General features: G+C 41.3%; 1 protein-coding gene across 1 annotated transcript; it reads left to right on the top strand.

The window, feature by feature from the left end:
- The first annotated feature begins 14,132 nt into the window (after window positions 1-14,132).
- On the top strand, window positions 14,133-17,715 carry CER1 (cerberus 1, DAN family BMP antagonist). The gene is made up of 2 exons (XM_032392438.1): window positions 14,133-14,686; window positions 16,403-17,715. The coding sequence occupies exons 1-2, from the start codon at window positions 14,189-14,191 to the stop codon at window positions 16,715-16,717; spliced, it is 813 nt and encodes a 270-aa protein (XP_032248329.1). The 5' UTR covers window positions 14,133-14,188; the 3' UTR covers window positions 16,718-17,715.
- Window positions 17,716-17,949: the final 234 nt, after the last annotated feature.

Consider the following 17,949-nt stretch of genomic DNA (forward strand, 5'->3'; position numbering starts at 1 on the left):
GATTACATTATTCCTTTTCAGAGTCGAAGGGAAACACCCCAATACAAACAGCTCAGGCTGTTTTATTTCTCTCCTGATTAATAAACTGGTATTACTTCCTGTGTTTATGATCAAGTCAAAATGTTACGGATAGCAGCTGTCCCAAATTTCCTGTCTCCAGATCAAGTAAGGAACTAAAGTTTTCAAATCCAGCTGACTGATTTTTGCAACAAGACAAGCAGTAGGTGTCTCTGTGTCTTTGGGATCCCTGGAGTAACAGGAATAAAAAAAAAGAACAATGATATCATCTCACCTGATGTCCTTATTGTAGAACAGAGGACACGGAAGTCTTCAGAAGGTAAAGTGGGAAGAGATTAGCCGTAGAATCAGAGACCTCCAAATTGTAGGCTGAATCTCTTCAAATTATTCTACATATTCTCATTCTTACCATTCTGAGCAAATGGCTTGCTTATATTCCAGTAAAATATCTTTAAATGATGAGTATGATAAAATTGACATACGCTTGACAACATTATTGTAAGTAAAAGAAGGTGGACAGGGAAGGCCATGTACCGCACAGTCCATTCATATGAAATGTCCAAAATGGGCAAATCTATGAAGGCAGAAAGTAGATTCATGGTGACCAGGGGGTGGGGGAAGGGAAAATGGAAACTAACTGCTAATGGGTACAGGGTTTCTTCTTGAGGCTGTGGAAATGATCTGGAATTAGATAGTGGGGATGGTGGTACAACATAGTGAATACACTAAAAGAGCGCTGAAGTGTGCACTTTAAAATGGTGAATATGATGTTATAGGAAGTATATCTCGATAAAAATGCTATTAAAAATCGCCATATAAAAATTTATTTTAGAAAGCTATAAATGGGTTGATATATTTGCTGTGTGTCTATCTCACTCATCCAAGATACTTTTTCCAGTCTTTGCCTCATGTCTCACCCAGGTTTTTGTTTGTTTATTTATATAGTTGGTTAAGGGGAAGAGAATGTTGATTGGACGTACTGTTTAACTTACAGGACGGCTTTATTGATCTTCCTCCTTTCTCCCCATTAATCATGAGAGGGCTGTTATGGATGGCAGAGTGTGTCTGGATTTGTGTCATGTCCAGAACGCCATGATTTTCTAAAATTAATTCTACAAGTCTTTCGAACAGGATCATGCAGGAAATGAATATACCCTCCTCGTAACTTACACATATAACTGTTCATTTTGAACAGTTTTTATAGGTCTTATATTCTGCTAGGCAATAAAGTCTAGTTTATCTTAAGACAGAAAGGAACAAAAATCAACCAACACTTCCATTAAGGGCCTTACGGTAACCCGCAATACTTTTTCCAAGCACTGAAGTATGAGTTCACCTTTTGCTTCTATCCCCATCTGTATTTTTGCTTCCCAAAGGCAATCAATCCCAACTTACACTACAGAAGAAAAATGGAAAAATATATGCCATCCTAAAACTAGTCAAAAGCAAGCCGAAGCAGCTATATTAATATCAGAGTAGATTTTAGAGCAAAGAATACTACCAAGGTTAAAGGAGTTTATTTTATAATTTAAACGAGTCAATATATCAAGAGGACATAATAATTCTAACATTTATGCACCTAATAACAATGTTAGAAATACATGAAAGCAAAAACTGATAGAAATAAACAAATCTATAATTATATTCAGAAATGCTAATACCTTCTCAATAATTGATAGAACAAGTAGGCAGAAAAATCAGTAAGGATTTAGAAGTGTGGACACCAGGGGCACCTGGGTGGCTCAGTCGGTTAAGCGTCTGCCTTTGGCTCAGGTCATGATCTCAGGGTCCTGGGATCAAGCCCCGCATCGGGCTCCCTGCTCAGCGGGGAGTCTGCTTCTCCCTCTTCCACTCCCCCTGCTGTGTTCCCTCTTCCGCTGTCTTTCTCTGTCAAATAAAGACACTGTTAACCAAATGAACCTAACTGCTGTTGCTAGAACACTCCACCCAACAACAGCAGAATAGACATTCTTTTTTTTTTTTAATTTTTTTATTGTTATGTTAATCCCCATACATTACATCATTAGTTTTAGATATAGTGTTCCCTGATTCATTGTTTGTGCATAACACCCAGTGCTCCATGCAGAACGTGCCCTCCTCAATACCCATCACCAGGCTAACCCATCCTCCCACCCCCCTCCCCTCTAGAACCCTCAGTTTGTTTTTCAGAGTCCATCGTCTCTCATGGTTCTTCTCCCCCTCCGATTTCCCCCCCTTCATTCTTCCCCTCCTGCTACATTCTTCTTCTTCTTTTTTTCTTTCTTAGTGCACATGAAACATTTGCTGGGGTGAACCATTTTCTGGGACATAAAATGAGTCTCAATAAATCTAAACAAATTTAAGTTATACAAAATACATTCTCTGACCATAATGGAATTAAATTAGTATCTCTGGAAAACCCCTAAGTGTTTGGAAACTAAATTATAAACTTATTCAACTCATGGCTTAAAGAAGAAATCAATGGGCAAATTAAAAAGTATGGTGAACTGCATAAAAATGAAAACAGGGGCACCTGGGTGGTTCAGTCGGTTAAGCGCTTGACTCTTGATTTCGGCTCAGGTTGTGATCTACGGATTGTGGGATCGAGCCCTGTGTTGGGCCCTGCGTTCAGTGTGGAGTCTGCTTGAAATTCTCTTTCTCCCTCTGCCCCTCCCCCTGCTCACATTCTAAATAAATAAATAAATAAAATCTTTTTTAAAAATGAAAACATATTAAAGTTTGTGGCATTCCACTACAGCATTATGTAAGGGAAATTTTATAGCACTAAATGTCTATATTTGAAAGAAGAAAGGTTTTAACTTCAGCTTCCACCTTAAGAAACTAGAAAAGGAAGACAGCAAAAATAAGATGTAGAAAATATCAGGGCAGAAATCAATGAAACCCAAAGCTGGTTCTTTGAGAATATCAATTGGTAAATCTCTAACCGGACCAGTCAGGAAAAAAATGAGAGGACATAGATTACTAAGTCCCAGATAGCTTCACTATTGAATTTTACAAATATTTAAGGAAGAAACAGTACCAATTCTATAGAACTTGCCCAGAAAATTTCAAAAGAATACTTTTTGACTTATTTATTCTATGAGGCCAGAATTACTCTGATACCAAACTATATAAAAATATAAGAACACTACAGACCAATATCCCTCATAATTATAGATAGAAAAATTCTAAACAAAAATTTACCAATTCAAAGCCAACAATATATAAAAAAGGATATTACATCTTGATCAAGCCATTGGTAAGAAAATGACAGGCCACAGTCTGGGAGAAAATATTTACTATGCATTTCTCTGATATCCAGACTCTATAAAAGAAACCCTCAAAAATCAATAATAAGAAATTTTTTAAATGGGCAGAAGATTTGAACAGATACATCACCAAAGAAGATATGTAGATGGCAAATAAATAAGTGAAATATGTAAATATATTGGTCATTAGGAATTATAAATTAAAGCCACAATGAGATAACATTACACACCTGTTAGAATGGCTCAAATTATAAAGACTGGCCAACCATACCAAGTGTTGGTGGGGATATGAAGGAATTAGAACTCTTATATACTGCTGGTGAAATATAAAATAGCCCAACCACTCTGGAAAACAATTTGGTGGTTTCTTAAAAAGTTAAACATACACCTACCATGTGATCCAGCCATTTCACTCCTAGGTATTTACCCAAGAGAAAAGAATGCATATTTCCATTCAGAGACATATATGAATGTTCATAGCAGCTTTATTTGTGACAGTCAAAACTATAAACCAAATGTCCATTATCATGTGAGTGGATAAACAAATTATAGTATATCCTTGTAACGAAATCTATTCAGAAATAAAAACAAGTGAGATATTGCTACAACATGGATGATTCTCAAAATAATTATGCTGAGTCAAAGAGCCTGACAAGAAAGAACACCTAGTGTATATGTACTCTATTTATAGAAAATTCTAGAAAGTGCAAACATTATAGTAACAGAAAGCAAGTCAGGTGTTACCTGGGAATGGGAGAAGAGAACAGGAAAAGGCAGAGGAAAGGATTGAAAAGGGACACAAGGAAACTTTTAGGGGTGATGGATATATTCACTATCTTGATTGTGGTAATAGTTTCACAGGTATACATATAAATGTCTAAATCTCTCAAATTATACACTTTAAACACATGTTTGTTGTATGTCAATTGTATTTCAATAAAGCTTTTAAAGAAAGAAACAGTAATTTCTACAACATGGAAAATTTTCAAAAGAAAAGAGAGCTATGAGCATAACAATATCCTTATTTCAGGGCAGTAAAATATTGGAGTAAAATTATATGATTTAAATAACTAATGACAGAAGAACGCTTAACGGAAAATTATATTCTCTCCATTAAAGTGATAACTCTATCACATAATGTTATTTTAAAATAGCAGAATATAAAATAATGTATGCATCATTTTAATAGCTACATTGCAAAAAGCAAACTGACGGGAGACAAACATGAGGTGAGTTTATATCACAATTCCACCATTTACTCGCTACGTACCTTAAATTCTTTAAGCTTAGGTTTCTCATCTATAACATGGGGATAACAATAACTTCCTGGAAAAATTGTTGTGAAAATTAGATGTGAAGCTACAAAGAACATGCCTGGAACATAGTAAAGATACCTTTTTAAAAGCTGTTGTGTGTGTGAGAGAGAGAGAGAGAGCTGCAAAGTACCTGGAAGAGAGTGACAAGTTTTTTTAAAGATTTTATTATTTGAGAGTGAGCACAAGGAGGGCTAGGGGGAGAAGAGGGGAGAAGGAGGGGGGAGGGAGGGGGCTGAGGCAGAGGGACAAGCAGACTCTGCGCTGAGTGTTGGGCTCGATTCGGGGTTCGATTCCAGGACCCTGAGATCATGACCTGAGCCGAAGTCAGATGCTTGACCAACTGAGCCACCCAGGCACCCCAAGAGAGTGACAATTTTAAACAGTGCTTGTGCTCACCAGTAAACAGGGAAGGAGGATCTGGGGGTGGGAGAGTCGGGGTTTTAAAGTTCCGTATGACAAGTGAGAACATTCCCACATGTTAGGACATTTGTGTTGAACGTGGAAATGGTTCCAGTTTTCGGAGAAATCCAGATGACCAAGGAAGCCCTTTTTAAAACCCCAATATGCCTTGCTTTCAGACATGATCTATGATACACAAATCTCATTATAAAGAGAGACACGCTAGCAGATGGTTTTTCACATGACAGAAAGAATTGTTTGTTGCTAAGGACTTGAAGGATAGTTCTTTTCTAAGAATGGCTCCTCCATGGAGCCCTGTTTTCAAAATCTCCTTTTGCATTCAGTATTTAAGGAACACGCTTTTTCCATGTCTTGAGGATCCATCATGCTCCCAGATGAACATGTGAAGAAATAAATGGTGCTAAATGGAGAGAAAGGTGGTTCGGGTTGTACGGCTGTCAGGAAGGATTCAGGCTGGAAGTGAAAGGACAGAAAAAACCAGCAGAATCTGGCTCCCAGGAAATCTCCTTGCCTACGGATTTCCTACCCACCAGAATCCTTGGGTCATTTTAGTGACTAGCCTCAAATAACAAGCTTCCAAGAGTTTCGGAGTTGAACCCAGAATTGAACTTTTGCAAATGTGACGAAGGCCTGCCCAGCTTTATGGCCAACTTGGGCCCAGGGTCAGGTACGCAACGGAAGGCAAGTCTTACTGGAAAGTTCTGCTTTGCTTTTGCATTTTATTGTCATGATTTTTCACAGTTTGTCTCATGTCACCTTGTTACTTAATTCCCACACCTCCAAGGGAAAAGGAAAAATGTGTCCTATTTTAATATTTATGTTACAGATACTGAACATTATGTTTCCGCATAGGTGTCGCCAAGACAGTCAAGCCAACCTTTATTTATGGAGGTAGAAAATATAAATCTGTCTGAAATCTTTCATGAAATGAAGGTCTTAATTTTTCCAGAGTTGATTTTGGTGCCTACTCTTGGAGAGTCTTAGGAAAGGGTTGTCAATACAAGGTGTCATTGTTTTAGGTTTCCTATGCACGAGTTGCTTTTTTCCCCCCAACTTCCCTCTCTTTTGGCAACTTCTCCTCGCATTCTGTCCCACATTTGGCCCCGAGTCAGTTGAAAGCTTTGCAAGTTGATTTTCCATTCCCATCTGAATTTTAGCTTAGCTGTGGAACTGTTTTCCATGTGTTTTTAATCATTTGTCCATGTGTTATGAGCTTATAGGGACAATATGGTTCCCCCAAGCTGCCTGCATTGTATAAGCAGAAACTGGCAAGGTAGCCAGTAGGGAAATGGTTTTTAGACAGATGCCCCCTACACTCATTTCTGTTGGTGATATACCACCCCCATCTTCCAACTGGAGGAAAACAATTTACAAGCTGTGTAAGTCACCTAACACAGAGTCCTCTGGCAGGAGCTCCCTTTTCTAGGAGTGTAATTATTCTCGAGGAGAAACTTGCCTGGGGACAAAGTTCAAAGACCTACTCTGAGGCTGTGGCCAGGCTGGGAAATAAAGAAGGGTTTATTCTGAGTCTTCCCAGGTTCCATGGAAATTTGATTTTAAAACAGTCTGAACACAGAGAATTAAGGATAAGTTCTCCAGGACAAAGAGAGATCTCTTAGAAAGTAAAGCCCAACAAGGCCCCGTGTCAGAAGCTTCTGTCCCCATTTTTATTGGATTTGGTATGTTAAAACAAACATTCATTAACCTCCTAAGTGTTGAGCAAGGAACCAGGAACAGAAGAGGAACAGAAAAATGCATTTGACAATCTCCCTGTTCTCAGCTGCTGCCAATGCCATCTCCAGAAAACACAGAACTTGCGTCTGGGGAGCTTCCTCTCCCTAGTTAGGAGGACACACATGCACCCAAATTAAGCCAAGTCGGAGGAATCGCTAAATGGCCGAGTAAAGAAGTGACCTGGCTTCCAGAATCCCAAAGAAACTCTGATGTTCTGAGTGAGACAGCTCCTTGTAAATCCTCCACTACCCAGGGAGCTGGCCAGATGGGCGGTTCTGCTCTTATAGCTTAAAGCTTCAGGGTTTTCATCCACTCTGACCTCCTTTTCTCCATTTTCTTTAGGACCAAATTTATGAGAAATCAGTTAAATATTGCAGGGAATTGCAACAGCTACGAGGAGGCATGGGTGATCCTGGGAAGGAGGCTTTAAGGAAGCGCTGAAGCAGAAGTCAGCAGTGGGTCGATGTGTCAGGGGATGTGAGAACGTGGAGGTTGTTTGAACAATTCTTTCCAAAACTTGCCCATGAAGGCAGAAGACAACACCGAAGTGTAGAACCTGAAAACTTACAAGAAATTAGGAGACATTTTTAAAAGATTCAAAATAAGTAAAGATTGTATAAATGCTAGTGGGAGGTAGCCAGTGGAGTAGAAGAAAGTTAATGGGGGAGAATATTCACTACGTTAAGTTGGAAAGGATGGAATCCAAGAGCAGAGTGGAAAGGAGAAATGAATCAATATGGTGGGATGGTCAGATGGGAGAGAACTCTCCCATCTGCTGGCTTCCATCTTTCTTTGTGGAAGAAGGGATGAGATCATTTGCCGAAGATGATTGAAGAGGTAGAACAGTCGAAGGCTGGAGATGATTAGAGAAGATTTTGAAATACACTATAGAGAAAATGAAGACAGAGTTGACTAGAGTAATAGGAAAGACTGCTGTGCAGATTTGAGGGTTCTGTTAAGAAGGGGGATAGTTAATGTATAAGGAACCAATATTTGCCACTTTGTCATTGACCCTGCCAGCATTCCACAAGCCAGATGTGGCCCAGGGAAGATGACAGCTGGTGTTTCCAGAGTTGGAACTTCACTAGATGGGTGCAAGAGAAGGACAAAGGGACAAGGGAGTTGGGAATATTGCAAACGTTTGAAGCGATGGGCCCTGAATCCAACCCGGATAGGGAAGGAAGTGAAGACCAGAGAGCTTAGAGACAGTCATTCATTCATTTTTACAACCAGTATTTTGAGCACCTACCATGTGGAAAGAACTATTTTAAGGCCTGAGATGGTGATTCCAGAAGACATGGCCCTACTTTCATGGGCTTTAAAATCTAAAGTGGAGGCAGATGTTAAACAAATGTTCAGACAAATCACCATGTAGCTACAACTGTGGTAGGACTATTACAAGGATAACGAGGAGCACAGGAAAGGACTCTATAGAACTGAAACAACAGAAATTGATCGAGAAAGAGAGAGAGATCGTGAAACCCACTGTGTAGAGGTGGAGCCTTTCCTGATAAGAACAGGAGTCGAAATGGAGGGGGATGGGGAGGCCAGGGGAACAGAGGTCATCAGACTTCATTTAGGGTATTGAATGGGGCGTCACGTCACGCTGATGGCCTGTGGTTGGGCAGACCCATCCATGCAGACACGTCAGGCAGGGTGACAGCAGGATTAGGCGTGAAAAGAAAGGCAATGAGCCCAATGAAGAAGGCAGGGCGGGTGGTATTGTCCCTGGCAAGGTTTAGGGACCCGGAGCGCTGGCGATCATATAGCTTCCAAGCTGGAAGGCAGTCGGCAAACAGATAAAGGTTTTCTGGCTTCCAGTCCAGAGTTACTTGTACTTACATTACTCTCTCTGAGAGCAGCCCTCTGCAGAATGAAAAGCGATCAAGGTGAATTTTAAGGATGAGGAAGAGGCACATGGCAGAGACTTAGCCTCAGTGATGGCATCCTGGCCTGGCTGTAAGTCGAGGCTGTGGGCGGTGGGGACAGGTGGGTGGCAGGATGGGGAGGCACACGGTGACGTTGCCCCAGCTGCCTTGGCCTTCTTTTAGATTTGCAGGAGGCCTCGCTACCATCTGGGTAAGTGGCTGATTAGTCACATTTCACAGTGATAGATACATACCCAGTTGCAAAAAAAATGGAATGTTTCTCCATGGTGTGGGAGTGTTTGGGACAGAGAGCCGTAGATCACCGAAATTGCAGATGCAATAATCTGACCCTAAAAAGTAACTTGAGGATCGGTGCCTAAAAGTGAAAAGGCAGAATTTTTGTGACATGCTCCACCATTTCATATAGATCCTTTTTCTACTGGCTCCCCATTTGATTCTCTTTGAGTGATGTATAAGTTTGCTAGAGGGTCCATAACCAAGGGTCCCAGACTGGGTAGCTTAAACAACAGAAATTTATTTTCTCCCGGTTCTGGAGGCTGGAACTTTGAAATCTGGGTGCTGGTAAGCCTGTTTCCTTCTGGAAGTTCTCTCCTTGGTGTGCAGACTGTCAACCCTCCTGATGTCTCCACATAGTCTCCCCTCTGTGTCTTTGTCTTCATCTCTTTTTCTTATGAGGACGCCAGGCTTACTGGATTAGGGCTCACCCTAATGGCTTCATTTTAACTTCATTACCTCTTTAAAACACTTCTCTTCAAATATGGTATTTTCTGAAGGACGAGGGAGTTGAATCCCCAACATGTAAATCTTAGGGGGACACGATTCAGCCTATAACGGGTGACAGTTTTAAAAGCTCGAACATAAATAAGTTGATAACAATGATTGCCTCCATGGCAGAACAGGAAGCCTGGGAGGTCACAGGAAGATTTACTTTTAATTATATACTTTTTTGTATTATTTGAGATTTGTTACTGCAAGTGTTCATTATGTAATCAAAAATAAGAGAAAATCATTGTATTGATTGCACATCCTTGCACTCAATGCCTTTTTCTCTTTCTTTCTTTTTTCCTTTCTTCTTTCTTTCTTTCTTTCTTTCTTTCTTTCTTTCTTTCTTTCTGAGAGCAAGAGAGAAAGAGAGCAGGGGTAGGGTGGCGAGGGGCAGAGGGAGAGGGAAAGAGAGAGAATCTTAGGCAGGCTCCATGCTCAGCTCAGAACCTGACCTCATTTGGGGGTTTGATCTCACAACCCTGAGATCATGACCTGAGCTGAAATCAAGAGTGGGATGCTTTACTGACTGAGCCACCCAGGTGTCCCTCAACACCTATTTATTGAATAAAATTAACATAAACACAGTGACAGTCCACTATGCCTTTGGAATTTAGATCTACTTGAAAGTCCTTGATTAGTACAGGAATGGTACTTGCCAAGGTTTTCCTCATGTAACTTATCCTGAAGAAACTAGTCTGCCCCTATAGACTGCAAACTCCAGTGGGCCTGGGCAAGGACAACCTCACCATTCTGTCCCCAGGACCACGCACAGAGTTGGCACTCCTATGTGCTGTATGAATGAATGCATCAGTGGGTCCAATAAGCAGAGCAGCTTCGGGGAATGAGGTTCTTCCTAATGTGTCGGTTCCATAGAAAGTGTCAGGGAGGGGAGTGAAGAGGGGAGAGTTCCCATGTTTTGAATAATTTACTAAACTAAATCAAGATAAAAGGTTTAAGGGGAAACCACTTACCCTAATATGCCCTAGTCCTTGTTCTTTGGGAAAAAAAAATAGGAAGATTCTGCCTTCTTTGGAGTTCCTTTAAAACAATTCAACCCCCCACAACCCTATTGCTTTTTCCTATTTTGTAAAGAGAGGTAGCTAGGAAGAAGTGGCATGAACCCTAAGCAGATTTCTTTCACAAACCCATTTACCCAAATTCCTTTTTGTGCCTCCCAATTTACCTCCAATGCTCACCTCCAACCCTAACACTGCCTCTCACCTTTTGTTGTTGTAGGTCTGGGGTTTCCGGGAAAGAACTCAGCCTCTTTGTTTCCCTTCAGAGAGCATTAGACATTTTATAGCTCCCTTTGAGAGTCTGCAAGAAGGGGACAGAAAAACATGGCTGCTAGGTCCTCTCAGGCACCCCGGGAGCTCCACCTGCTCCTCAAGGCACTGTAGCGCCCAGGAAAGCCAGGTCAAGTTGAAAACAGAGTTCAGATGATGCTGAGCATGAGTTGTCAATGCGAAGGAATGAATGAGGAGATTAGCCCCTCTGGCTCTCATGCAAGCTTGAGGTTGTCCCAGGAAGTGGACTTAGCTTATGTAAGCCCAGGCCTGCCTCTCACCCTGGCCTTTGGTACTATACGCCGACAGTCCTGTGGTTCTCCCTCCATACGACCGCCTCCTGCTGAGTCTGGAGGACCCTCCTCACCTTCCTCCATTTGGCTTCATCCAAACAGGGAGGTAACTAGATGCATGTGTCACTGAAGACCCACAGGCGGCATATTTTTGTGAAAAGCTACAAACTGTTTATGCTCTTAAGAGTAAGCTACAATGTATCATATACATAGTTTTAGATTTAATGAAAGGACAGAGTGGTGAAAGGTGATCGCCATCCGCCCTTAGCTGTAAAAGACAGGGGTTGAAGACAGACTGATGTTCTCATCACAGAAGGCTTTCCTTTGCTAGCTTTAACCTTCAAGATGCTGGTACATCTTCTCAACGGGAATGACAGAACAGCAAAAGCAAATTCTGCATGAGTAATTTTTATTTATTTTTATTTATTTTTAAAGGTTTTATTTTATTTTATTTTATTTTATTTTATTTTTTTAAGGGAATACAAGCAGGGGGAGCGGGAGAGGGAGAAGCAAGCTTCCTGCGGAGCGGGGAGCCCGATGAGGGGCTCGATCCCAGGACCCTGGGGTCATGACCTGAGTGGAAGGCAGACGCTTAATGACTGAGCCACCCAGGCACCCAAGATTTTTTTTAAATTTTATTTTATTATGTCATGTTAGTCACCATACAGTACCTCATTAGTTTTTGATGTAGTGATCCATGATTCATTGTTTTTGTATAACACCCAGTGCTCCATGCAGAACGTGTCCTCCTTAATACCCATCACCAGGCTAACCCATCCCCCCACCCCCCTCCCCTCTAGAACCCTCAGTTTGTTTCTCAGAGTCCATAGTCTCTCATGGTTCATCTCTCCCTCCGACTTCCCCCCCTTCATTTTTCCCTTCCTTCTCTTAGGCTCCCAAGATTTTATTTATTTATTTGAGAGAGAGAGTGAGAGAGCGTGAGCAGGGGGGAGGGGCAGAGGCAGAGGGAGAAGCAGACTCCCCCCTGAGCAGGGAACCTGCCTGGAGGCTCAATCCTAGGACCCTGGGATCATGACCTGAGCTGAAGGTGCTTCACTGACTAAGCCACCCAGGCACCCCTGTATGAGTAATTTTTAAATGACCAAACACCAAAATTAGGATCAGAAGGAGCGGAGTTTAGGACTATGAAAAGGTTAAAGATGGATAACTGACATCCCTAGAGCTAATATAATTAAATGACAAAATGTGCAAGACTGCACAACCTGCTTGAGGGCAGAAGCCCAGTTCTTACCACTTTCTGTCATCTGCCAGAGCCTCACATGATGTCTTGCCCACAAAGTGAGTCTTCCGCACATTTTAATTCACTAGAAATTTTTGAATTGTATCCTATGTGCAGAGCTGGGCAACCTGAGATCCCGAGTAGAATCTCTGGGGCAGTCTTCAGTTTGGGGAAATGCCAGCCACTGTGATTGATGGCAATGGAAACTCAGGCACTGAAAAGTGAAGTTTAAAAGAAATGGGGAAACATAGCTGGCGTCCAGACCATATTTATAATCAGGGCAGAGTGGCCAGCTCTGGAAAGCCTCTGTCATTGGATAGTTGAGGGGAATTAAGAAATTCAAATAGAAGGCAACTTTAAAAACTACGTTAAAAGAAATGGCAAATGCAAATGTTCACTTAGTATAGATCAAGTGTATCTTAATTCATACTAGCCCAGGTCCTATGGGTATTTAGAACAGGCAAAAGATGTCTCTTCTGAGAGAATTCTGGAAAACGATAGTCCATTTAAAAATAGTTCATTATTGTAAATAAGGACCTTACTTCAGGCTTTATGTCGCAGCAATCAGGCAGGACTATTAAAAGGAACACAAATGTCTGGAAAAAAGATTCCAGTGGGTCAATTCTTGGAAAGAAAGCTCAATCAGTATGAAAATGGGGACAATGTTCCAGGATGATGTGTGTTACTAAAAGCAAAGAATATGGTAATTAAATTAAAAGGGAAGAAATAGAAGCAAGTATGGGATTAATTTCAAATGGAAATACTATTCAAATGGTGTGGAGGGACAACAAAATTCAATTCCGGGGTTTCAGTTTTGTGGATCTGTTTCTTTCTCATGCCCTTGCATGATTTATAACCTTTTTGAATGATAGTCTTGTCATCTAACAAAGTTTCCTCTGATTCCTGAATATGCGTGTTTGTCTCCATCTTTAGTTAACCTGGTCATCAATTCCTGTGGAATAAGGAAGATGATGTGGATTCTGTAAGTAAAGTACTGACCAGCCAGTTTCAGGCCCTGAGCTATCAAACCTGGTTCTTAGAATCCACGTTCTCAAGTCTGGCCCTTTGTTTAGAGAAAGAAAAAAAAATCAATAGGGTGGCTTGAGGGAGACATTTCCCCATCTTCACTGAAGGCTGATGAGCAATTACTGAGGATCCTGTTGAGAAATTTGTGAACAATTGAAAGAGTTTATCTGATGGCTGACCAGCTGTGAAATTTAGCTTCAAGTATTTGATTCTTAAAGTGAGGAGGTTAATTTGGGAATTGTGAGTTTCCTTGTGTGGAAAAGGAGAATGGATTCCCTTTATTCTGTTAGCATACAAAAATCAACAACCCCAACCACATCTAACCGAGAGGGAGAGTCCTCTGCTCAACAAAGTTAACATTCTTCTGTTTCTTCCCTTTCCTTTCTTATAATTTTGATACACTTACTTGGCTGCCTGTGTGTGTGTGTGTGTGTGTGTGTGTGTGTGTGTGTGTGTATGAAGCCTAAAGGTCTGGGCTTTTGCTAAATGTGTGCCTTTAATTTTTATCTGATATACTTCTGTCATAAAAACATGTCTTGTCTTTTTGATCCCAATATAAAGCAGATGCACCACAAATGTTTGTTGACTCTGGTCCTTCTTCTAATAACAGTGATGGGAAATCCGGGAAAAGAATGTGTTGTTTTCCCAAATACTGCTCTGTAAATCTCAGACGATAAAGTACCAGCTAATTACCCCCTGGGTCCCAGGCTTTCACTGGGGCCTTCTAAAATACACAAAACTCAAGTGAAGGCTTGACACCATTAGCCCTACATAATTCAAGCAAACAATAAATGTGTTTACTCTGCCTGGCTACTGACCACCTGCCTTTCCATCCCACCAGGCAGGTATCTATATATAGGATCTTCTTGTTTGCATTCCTGCAGAGAGTGAGCCTTTCTTTCCTTTAGGCCTCACCATCTGTGAAACTGAAAGAAGCTTGGGCCCCCGACAGCATGTGTCTTCTCTTACTTCAGCTGCTGGTGCTCCTGCCTCTAGGGAAGGCTGCACAGCAGCGGGATGGCTGCCCAAGTCAGAGTTCTGTCTCCCCTGTGCTCCTAGAAAGGGATCGCAGGGAGCTCCCCCTTGGCAACCACGAGGATGCTGAGGAGAAGCCAGATCTGTTTGTCGCCGTGCCCCACCTCATAGGTGCAGGAGAAGGCCAGAGGCAGAGAGAGAAGATGCTATCCAGGTTTGGCAGGTTCTGGAAGAAGCCCGAGAGAGACCTGCACCCACCCCAGGACGTGGTCCCTGAGCGCTTCCCACCTGGTACCCACGCCGTCACTCAGCCAAAAGATGGGCTGCAGATGGAGAAATCTCCCCTTCGGGAAGAGGCCAAGAAATTCTGGCACCACTTCATGTTCAGAATGAGTCCAGCTTCTCAGGGGATCATCCTGCCCATCAAAAGCCACGAAGTACATCAGGAGACCTGTAGGACAGTGCCCTTTGGCCAGGTATCTGCTCTGGAAGGGGAGGGGATCAGAGTTGGTAAGAAAGGGGCAGACAACTGGGACAGGTGCAGAGTAGGGGAGGAGGCTGCCAAGAGCCTGAGTCTCACCTAACTTCCAGATTGGATCCTTGGGCATTCATCATAACATGTGGCAAAGTATGATTAGACTTCCCAAATTTCCTTCTAACTTTCCATTGGTTTTTGGTATTCTGGAAATGCTGTCAGAACAGTATGACACTACTGCTCAGATTAGTAATCATTTATATTGATGGCACAGACCTTTGTTTTAAGGGGCTTTACCTATTTTTATGCTGGAGGTGTTCTATCCGGAGTGGTAAGTAAGACCATACCCTCAGTTAGGAGAAGTGTGGGAACTTAGAGCGATAACCAGAACTTCTCTCTGGCTATACCTCTACACTCTACTGGGATGTGGACGAGCAGGTTGACTCTACCTGTAGATAAGGTGGGATACATTGGACTCCTCGACAAACATTCACATACACAAGTATCTTGGTCTTAATCCCTGTATTTCCCACCAGACTATTTCATAGGCTGTCAGATGGAACTTGCTACATCATTTCTAACATTACTGCAGCAAAAAATGATTTAATTTAACTTATTTTCTCATAAGCTTTCAAAAAATAATATCAGTGTGAAATCACATTTTCTCCCCTCAGAAACACCTCTGACTTCATGTCGCATTGGCTGCTTTGTGGTTATTATGATTGATTCTGCACTATTAAGACAAAGGGGCATTTTCTACTAGCCACTTCCTCCAGTCAGTCCTGGCAAGCCCTGCGCTCCAAATGTTAAATTAAATTGAGAAACTGCATCAGGTCCTTAAACACGAAGATATTGAACCCAAAGCAACGCACGAGAGAGTAAAATTTTACAGTGCAATAATGCTACCCAATTAAGCAGGCAGTATTATAAGGTAATTGACTGTGAAACCAGTTAAGTATTCTGCCTGAAAAGGCAAAGATATGTAGCAATAAGTCCATTATCTAATAATAATGACTGCTTTGTTGGCCATATTGCTCCCAAGAATCGTGCAATCGAATTTCCTTTGAAAGTCTTATTTTGAATTCTGTTACTAATTAAATTCAGATTAAGGTGTTTGACTCATATATCTTGAAGGGCACGTAAAGCTAGGTGAAGGGGGGATGGGAGGGGCAAAGGTGATATAATGCATGATGATTTGCAGACATATGTATTACTTTGCCCCATGCAACTTCATAGATTTGAACATACTATAGGTTCTGCAGAATAGAATAGAATTCATCTTGATGTTCCGATCTACTCTATGAGCAGTTGAACAATCGCGTATGGAGAATCTATTTTGCATAATGTGCTGTGGGGCGTAGAAAGATAAGGCACATTACTTGTATAGGAAGTTAGCCATTCGAATTTTTTCAACTGGTAACATCTAATTAGACAAAATTTCTTAAAGTTTGGCATTTAAGATGTAAAGCATTTTCTCATTAACTTAGGGATTTCCTAAAGGCTAATTTATTAATCTACTCAATAAAAGAAATTTAGTTGAGGTGGCTTTATGCCCTTAGAGATTAGCCATCACTCAGATATTGTAATATATGCAAAATCGGAAAGATTTTCACATTTTAGTCTGAATTATCTTCAGACTTATAGTCTTTTGCTTCTGCATCATGTGTGTTAATGAAATGACTCAAGATAACTGAATGGAGATGTGTTTGCCTTGTAGACGATCACCCATGAAGACTGTGAGAAAGTAGTTGTACAGAACAACCTTTGCTTTGGAAAATGTGGGGCCGTTCGTTTTCCTGGAGCTATGCAGCACCCCCACACATTCTGCTCCCACTGCTCACCTGCCAAGTTCACCACGATGCACTTGCAGCTGAACTGCACTGGCCTTGCCTCCGTGGTCAAGGTGGTGATGCTGGTGGAGGAGTGCCAGTGCAAGATGAAGACTGAGCATGAGCATGGACACCTCCTCCAGGCAGGCTCCCAGGCAGAATTTCATGCCCAGGATCCCTTCATCCCAGGATTTTCCACTTAAAAAGAGATCCCACTATTACCTTTGAAAAGCAAAACTACAGTAGCAAAGGTGCTGGTTTATTCAGCTTGGAAATGTTAGTGGGTGCACACTATTTTAAGGGAAAGGTGGTTCAAAAGTAGTGAGCTAGAACAATTTAGAGGCAATGGTGTTCATCTAGTTATGGGTACATATTTGGGTTCTAGTCTTGGCTCTGCCCCCTGGGCAGGAGGATGTTAAGGAGTTGTGGAAGCTTTCTCCATCTCGAGGGCTTCATCTCTACGCGAGGGACTTGAATCAGATGATTGCTAAAGTCCTCTCCGCTATGAATATTCCATGATCTAGGGTCTCCGAGTTCTGGTTAAAGCCCTCCATCTGAAGTTGGAAAAGAAAGAAAGTAGACCCTAAAAATTGGCTTCTTTAATGGCTTGTCAAAGCACCACCAAAACACGTATCTAGTATCTGTAGGAAGGATTCTTTGCATCTCAGGCAGCGTTTTATTTGCCTTCCATCAGATGATTATTTGACTTGCAGAAATGTAAGGAGTAGCTTGCTTGGCTGCCTCTTAATTTTTTTGATATGCCTCATATAAAGCTCTTAATGTCTGGTCCTTGGCTTTGAAGAAGGAATGGTAATGTTACTTTTAGTGGTTTATATAGGGACAGGAAACAATCATTGGTAGCCACGCAAGTATCTCCACGATGGGGAAATAAAAATATATGACCAGTACCAGGCTTAAAGGTCGATTCATTGATGCCGATGAAAGTAACCAAAAAATTCCAGTGGACGTCAAATTAAATAAACTGCAAATGTTTAAAAATTGAAACAATTTACAGGTGAAATTCTTTATCCACACTCATTTTGGATTAGGTAGTAAGTTACAGGTCTGTGTTGGGATGACTGGTTTTTTGCTGTGTTCTAAAAACTTTGTATTACAGATTTTTGTTCGGTAAATGCTATACTTGCAAGGTCTGAAAATATTCTGAATATTTTAATGTATTAAATTTTAGTGTATGATGCATTCTGGGAAATGTCATGGCATTCAGTTGTCTTAAATTTTGTCTTAATGGTTTTTTTCTGTCCCATAACTTAAAGGTGCTATCTGGAGACTACATACCTGGAGCATTTCTCAAATGACTTCAGAGGCTAGTGATAATGCCTCAAGTGTTTCTTCTGACACTTCCAGCAGTTTTCTGTTAACAGAAAAATCACTGTCCTTGTGATTCCATTTCTCCTTCTGTATTTATTTGTACTCA

The sequence above is a fragment of the Phoca vitulina genome, unplaced genomic scaffold, assembly GCF_004348235.1.
Source record: "Phoca vitulina isolate PV1807 unplaced genomic scaffold, GSC_HSeal_1.0 scaffold67, whole genome shotgun sequence".
Classification (NCBI taxonomy): Eukaryota; Metazoa; Chordata; class Mammalia; order Carnivora; family Phocidae; genus Phoca; species Phoca vitulina.